At 36.6% G+C, this 7,974-nt stretch overlaps 1 protein-coding gene across 1 annotated transcript; it reads left to right on the top strand.

The window, feature by feature from the left end:
- The first annotated feature begins 2,920 nt into the window (after positions 1-2,920).
- On the top strand, positions 2,921-7,334 carry slc35g2a (solute carrier family 35 member G2a). Its single transcript, XM_079613609.1, has 2 exons — positions 2,921-3,161; positions 4,464-7,334. Exon 2 carries the CDS (start codon positions 4,494-4,496, stop codon positions 5,739-5,741), a length of 1,248 nt encoding a protein of 415 aa, XP_079469735.1. The 5' UTR covers positions 2,921-3,161; positions 4,464-4,493; the 3' UTR covers positions 5,742-7,334.
- The last annotated feature ends 640 nt before the right edge of the window (positions 7,335-7,974 follow it).

The raw sequence follows: 7,974 nt of genomic DNA, 5'->3' as shown, positions 1-7,974 counted from the left end.
TACAGAAGTGTGACAACTTTAAAAAAGATCCTGTCACCTTCATGTTGTTTCATACCTCTATGTTTTTCACAATGGAACAAAAAAGGAGAAGTTGGGCAAAAATAATGGTAGTCACAGCCAACATTCACTGCATCTTTTTTCCATATACCGGTAAGTGAATCGTGATGCATGGCTGTCATTCTGACAATGCATACTACAGAATTATTTGCTCTAAATACTGTAGCTAAAGATATGCCATAAGACAGTGTGCGCTACTATTACAGCTTGTTATGGATAATTTATGATTTCTATATGCCAGCTGATCTTAGTTATTTTGGATAGGTTTTGGTCAATCATTGTTCAATGTGATCTTTGCTTAGGCTACCTCTAAAAAAATCAGGTTTGTAAATTTGATTAATAATTCACAAATAATTAACCCACTATGGGACTCTTCTGAAATAAACATTGAATACACTTGATGAGTTTACATTTATTCATTTCGCAGACGCTTTTATCCAAGCGACTTACTAATGAGGCCTACAAGCGTTTCACCATGAAGTAATAAACACAAGAAGAGCTCAAAATAAGAAAGATTCAGATAGCCATCTGTAGGCTATAAGCAAGAATAGGGAGGAATTAAAGAAAAGTGAAAGTACACTGTTAGACCTTACCGGGTTTTTTTTACAGTAAAATACTGGCAACACTGTTGCCAGTAATTTACTGTTAATTGTACAGTTCTTTACAGTAATCTACAGTATTTTACTGTAATAAACAGTTTGTTACTGTAAAATGCACTTAATTAAAACTCGAGTTAAAACTAATTTCACTTGCAGAAACCGACTGCCTTAAATTGACCAACTGTCATTTAAATGTATTAACTAATATGTGTAATGCATTAATAATGTGAGCAAAGAGTATTATGAACTTTCCTTAGAAACCACTAAAAAACTTAGGTACATAAAAAGATTTCCACTGGACCAGCAACTACACAGTCACCGCCTGATAAATAAAGCAACATGCAGCGTATCATCGATGTTTCTAAATCTTCTGCTGGACTGAACCACAGGCTCTACTCTTCAGCACAATGGTGACCCAAAAAACTACATTTTACAGTAAACTACTGGCAACAGTGTTGCCAGTATAAACCTGTTTTATAACTTACAGTTTATTACTGTTAAAATACTTTTCGTGGGTGTGTCTTTTTATCTTACACTGTTAACCCTTTCAACCCCACAGGAAAATCCACACTACAAAGAGTAAAAAAGAGTTGCAGTGAGATAATTAAGTAAATATGTAAGTGATTGTTGAGCATTAGTGATGAACACCTGCTGTTAACAAGCAGAATCACTGAAGGAAAGAGGAACACAAGAACAGAAAATAGAGAAACACAAGAACTACAACTGACTTCCAGCCATATCACATTATTACACATATTATTAACCAGTATGACTTTATTTCTGTCATACATCTACAGAAGTAGTTATTGAGATGTTTAATTGAAAATGTTTGATTTGAAGTTACCATTATAGAGATCAGTGTCTACTTTAGTTGGGTTGCTGATGCTAAAACTTTAATTTTTCTCTTTCTGCTTGAGCTGTGTTTTTGCAAGGTGCACTTGTGCACACACACAGTTTGTGAATGAATGCGATTATATTCACTATCATGGCAAAATCATTGTATAGCCTGTCCATGCACTAAGAAGTTAATTCTCACTCATTCAGAGTTTAATTGTCAATCAAAAGTGTTACCACCAATGTGAAACCACAACAACGACTAATTTATTTCTAACACATGCATAACCAAAAAATAACAGAGTTACACTGCAATACAGAAACACAGAGATATCACAAATTAGAGCATGCATCTCAACAATGGTGGGAATATTTTTTTAAAATTATTATTCATGCAGCAGAGCATGCTGGGAGTTTTATACTATACTGATACCCAGCATGCATTGCAACATGAAACTTTTTAACGTCACCATTGTTGAGATTCATATGCTGATTTTAGATGTCTGTCTGTGCCTGAGCCAAGCAGGAGTTAATACAATTTTAATGCACTATATGATAACAATATTCTTCAGTTGACCTGATTACGGAAAGATTGTTTGATTTCATGTTATAGATTTTCAAATATATTGAATTAAACCCGTACATTCATAGCTCACATACAAAAAATAGCAAAAACTCACTCATGGATGATTATGACATCATCACAAAACCAAAACCACCTGATCAACTTACTCATGACTTTTTCTTGCTGTAACAAATGTGCTTTATAAACTCACTGTTACAACAGCCAGAGAGAGGAATGAAATTAATGTTTAAGTCAAGGTACAAGAGACCAACTAATGCAAATACTGATCTACATCATGGTGACAAAAAACTTTATTATTAACTAAATCCCTGTTCATTCTCAACAATAACTTTTGTACATGTATGAAATAAATAATGGTAAACTGGTTTCACACTCAGTGTGGCTGGAAGACAGTTGTAGTTCTTGTGTTTCTCTTTTTTCTGTTCTTGTTTCTCTGTCCTTCAGTGATTCTGCTTATCAGGTGTTCATCAGTGTCTCAATTCACTCACTTATTTTCATTCAAGTGGACTATATTAGTGAACTAATGTAGGGAATAGTGAATGAGGGTATAGGGTGTGATTGGGAAAACAGCCTCTGAGTGTCGACTTTGAGTGCTGTTAATTCACAGTGTATTCCTGTAGGTATATTCCAGTATATTACTGTTTTAATGGAAAATGTTATGATATTGTAAGAATTTGGGCTTTTTCTACAGTAAGGGCTAACAGTGCAGCCTAAAAAATATGTCCATGTCATAGTCTAAACAAGAGTGATTGAGTGATTCAAATGCTGTTAGGTGAAGTTGTACTGCGTCAATGACACGCTCCTCCTGAATGATGACGCACGCTTAGAGCAAATGCTCCTCATCATATTCCATGCATCCAGCTCGACTGAGATCTCAGAATCCAGAAACAAGCCACTGTGAGACCTACTGCGACCTGACTGGAGGCGGGACCCTGCTGATATTCATTTAGACAAATCTATTAACGTTTCCATACGAAAAGACATGGGGGGAAATAAACATATTGCCTCAAAAACACAACAACGATCGCTGGATTTAATACGTTAATTCGTGGATCTTCGATTGCGAGAAGCATCTGAGAGGACAGGTAAGATTCCGCTTTTCTTTGTCATTGCGCAGGTGGTTTTAAATAGAGATATCCGACTCACCTGCTTATAAATGGGCACATTGATTTAAATAAAAGGAATTGGCTATTAAGTATTAAAGGTAAGTCATGTTAGGTAGGCTACCGTTTGAATTATTGGAGGAGCGTGAATACATAGTGTAGTAGTACTAGACACAGCGTCCCTTCTGCTCCATTCATAAAATCAGTATCAGGAGTTCAATCGGTTCCTCTCTGCTAAATGTCACTCACATTCGACAGCTTCATCCGCTGCTTTCTGCGTCATGTGACATCATCGAAGCAGGCGTCATTATTGACCATGTCCTCAAAATAGCTTGTATGGCATAACGGGGCTAGTTGTCACACTTTTTACTCCAGGGAATATTTCTCAGGTTTATTTCTGGTAGGGTTGCATACCTTAAAGAATAATAAAAAGAAAAAAAGAAAAAAAGAAAAAAAGAAAAGAAAAGTAGCCTAAAACAAATATTGCCAACGATTAACAATTGTTTTGACCCAACGAATATTGTTGTTAATAAACTGTATAGCCTATAGGCTACTTACTTAACATTTAGAATTTGTAAATTTACCCAACGAAAAACAGCATAAAATATAATTTACGGTGGTTATTAACTAGGTGATGATGACACCACACCACCATGGAAAATAATATACAAAGAATATAGAGAAAAACACATCAGAACCAGTTTTTGAGAAATAGGTTGCCCATATATTGATATAAACATCCCTGTTAAAATTATATATATATTTAAGAAATTTAAGAGGAACATTCAATAAAAAAAACATGAAATTTATCAAAGGGATAAAGACATTTATAATGTTACAAAATACTATTAATGCTGTTCTTTTTATCTTCCTAATTATCAAAGAATCCTGAAAAAGTGATCAGTTTCCACAAAAGTATTAATAAGCACAACTGTTTTCAAGAAACTGACAAGAAGAAATGTTTAGAATGATTTTTGAATGATCATGGGACACTGGGGATGGCTTTGCCATGGCTTATCATCACAGGAATAAATTACATTTTAAAATATATTAAAATAGAAAAAAAGTTATTTTAAATTGTATTAATATCTCACAATATTATTTATAATATTAAGAAAGATTTTGCCTTAGGTTTCATGCTGTAGCAAAGAAAGATTGATAATCTATCCAGATCCAAAAATACCGGTACTGTATGCCATTGATGCCTTTGCTTGAGAAGTATTTGTGCAATTTCTGTTTTAATTATGAAGTATTTAATTTACAATTCTTTCTCTTTACATTCAGGAGCTTCACGGCAGCTGGTATTGTAAGAAAATGGAGGATTCACCAACAAAGCATCTGCTTGGCTCGAAGAAGCGAGTCAAAATCCACCCGAACACAGTGACGGTCAAATATGCCACTCATTTCCCCCAGCCTGGAGACGAGGGCTATGATGACGCTCCATCTTTTGAAGACTTTGGCTCATTTGTCGAAGAGACCTCAGACAGAAAGAACCTTACTGACAGCAAGTCGGGCAGGACTTTTTTCAGTGCGCTTGACAGTCGCTCCAAACCGCCAGGGGACCAAAAAGACAAAGGGGTCGGAGGTCAGCTGCAGAGCTTCGGGGAGGCCTCCGTGTTCTCCTCACGAATGACGTGGGCCGCTCTGTTTGGGGCGGCTCTGGCCCACGGCTGTGTGGCTCTCATCACACGCCTGGCTGCCGACCGCTCTAGGGTGCCGTCGCTGGAGCTTCTCTTTATCCGCTCGGTCATCCAGGTGTTGTCCATTGGGGTGGTATTTTACTACCAGGAGCCTCCCTTCGGGCCCCAAGGCTACAGACTGCGTCTATTCTTCTATGGCGTGTGCAATGTCATCTCCATCACGTGTGCGTATACCTCATTTGCCATCGTGCCGCCCAGCAACGGCACCATCATGTGGAGGGCCACCACGACGGTCTTCAGTGCCATGCTGGCGTTTTTACTCATCGATGAGCGGCTAGGCATGACAGACGTGGTGACGGTTGTCAGTAGCGTCTTCGGCCTCTGCTTGGTCATGATTCCCAACATCTTAGGTGAGCACAGATCTCTGGATTTCTGGAAGGAGGCTTTCGGCTACACCATGACGGTGATGGCAGGCTTAATGGCGGCCTTGTCCATGATCATATACCGAGCCATCAAAGAGAAGGTGAGCATGTGGGCAGCGCTTTTCACTTTCGGCTGGACCGGAACGGTGTGGGGAGTGTCAACTATGTTCATCCTGCAGGAGCCCATCATTCCACTGGACGGAGAGACGTGGGGGTATCTAATCGGCATCTGCGTCTGCTCCACCGTGGCGTTCCTGGGGGTATATTACGCCCTCAACAAGTTTCATCCCGCACTGGTTAGCACCGTGCAGCATATGGAAATTGTTGTGGCAATGCTTCTGCAGCTGATTGTGCTCCACATGGTTCCTTCAGTGTATGACATCATCGGGGGCGTCATCATCATCATCAGTGTTGTCGCGCTGACGGCCGTAAAGCTTTACTGGGTGGGCAAGAGCAAAAGACAGGAGTACGAAGAGATCCTCGATTCGCCGATAAAGTGAAACAATAACAAAGTTATTGTTTTATAAATATTTTTGTGGAGTTTGATTTTTCAGGCCTTGAATTAATGCTACCCACCTGTGGTTGAGGTTATCGTGAATGTTTGAGAAAAAAATCTATGTGAAGTTTGTGTCTATTGATGAAGTGCCATTGTGAAGTTGTCTTTGACCGCTGTATTATGTGAAGCTCAAAGAGGTTGTTGATTTTTTTTGCCAATTATTAAGTAATTATCATGTCAAACATGTTTGGTTTTGTGCATCCAAATAAATGTCTGTGCAGAGGAGCTGCAATGAGAACATGCAATACTTTCATATGCACTATTTTCCATGTTGACTTGGTCAAGAGTGCCCCCTGTTGGTATATAGTGGTTATTTGACCATGAGAAGTGGAGCAACACTTTTTAGCACAGCCTAAAAGTGAGTGAATCAAATCTGTTTTGGCAACAGTGATTCAGGCTGGTGTCTGCCAGAGCTTTTCTCATGGCATAGGATGTCATCATTTCCAGTTTAAGGAGGAATATTGAAACTGATGGAGTCATGCACTTATTCACTCTAGAGTTCTACTTAGATCTCTACTTAGTTTTCACCAATGTATTGATACAATGTTTCCCATTGTTTACACACGTTTACTGAATCTGTGCACAAAACCACAAACACAAAATGCCAAATATCTAACTGCATTCAACAGTTTTGTCCCTTTCCAAAATTTAATTTTATTTTAAATAATAATTATACTGTACAAGTATATTCTATCTGCTAACAGAAAACATTCTGCTTTTTTAGATTTTCAGAACAAATATGATTTATAAGCTGTTTTCCTCATGGGGACCAAAATAATTTCCCCATAAAGTCAAAATGTACCATGTAAGGACATTTGGTCTCCATAATATATGAATACCAGACAGACAGACGCACACACACACACACACATCATATGAAGAGATTTGTCTACCAACCAACAACACACTGATGTGCTCTAAAGAAAACACTTATGAAATCCCATAATGGAAGGATTGTTACAGTAATATACCTACTCAAATATACGTTAAAAAAACACACACATGCAATACAGTACCAAAAACTTTACTTTAACAGTATTTCTAAAGTATTTTTGAAAACTTTTTTAACATCAAAAACACTGTATAAAAGTTCAGTAAGATAAAGGGTTTTCTGTACAAAAGTTACAAATGAAAGTTGCTCTTTTTCTGAGTAGGCTAGTATGAAGCTGCAGACTCGGAGCCTGCTGCATTTACAGTCCCGCACCCAGAGTCCCGCATTCTCAGACCCCTCGTTTTTCGAGACAGCGCCACCTATCAAATTGGATTTGATAAACACATGGATAAACACGTGAAGAACCGAATCGTGAGTATCGTCAATTTTATTCAATAATTTCTTTTTTAATCAAACTACTTTATAGCTAATCGATACACCAACATATGAACAGTCTATTTAATATTTGTAATGATAGTTTGTAACAAAATGTGAGCCGTTAATGTATGTTTTTTCCATAGACAGTATAGGTTTTTTCGCCTTTTTCCCCCGAAAATATTTTGATAGCTAACGTTAGCCTTTAACCATGGACTTTTTGTAGACAAGACATTGTAAAAAAAATTGATTAAAATTGACATTAAAGTAGACAAATTAAATACATTATATGTGTTAATATCAAAGAATGATATTTATTATTTATAAGAATGATACATTAATTATTTAATCAGATTTACCTTTTTTTAATTATCGGAACTTTTCTCCTAAAACTATCGAATTAATTAATGCCGGAGTAATTATTTTACTTTATATAATTTATGTAGACTAGGCTACTTAAATTAGTTCTTATAAAACGTAAGTAGCCTATTAAAATGGATCAATATTATATTTATATATATTTTACTGTGATATGAAGTTGTTGCTGTTTTGAATGCAATTGAAGACAAAAATAAAGTCACTAACACAATTCTTTCTTCCTTTTTTCTTTGCTTTGTCCTGTTTACAGCAAGAGACAGTGATTAAGGTGATCGTTAAATAAAGTACAGAATTGTTTATTATTGGTGTTTTGTCTATTCTTTGAGTTTTGCTTCACATTCAAAATATAAAAAAAACAGGTTTTGTAATGTTAGCATGGTATGATGTCAATTAGACCATTATATGTTGAACTGAAAGAAAAAAAGGAATTTGAAACATTTTACAAAAACAAACTAAAACATTGTAGCAATATAATATCACATAATATTTTTCA

The sequence above is a fragment of the Phoxinus phoxinus genome (genome assembly GCF_949152265.1).
Source record: "Phoxinus phoxinus genome assembly, chromosome: 5".
NCBI lineage: Eukaryota > Metazoa > Chordata > Actinopteri > Cypriniformes > Leuciscidae > Phoxinus > Phoxinus phoxinus.
The sequence above is the reverse complement of the archived record's forward strand: the minus strand, read 5'-3'. Positions and strand labels throughout refer to the sequence as shown.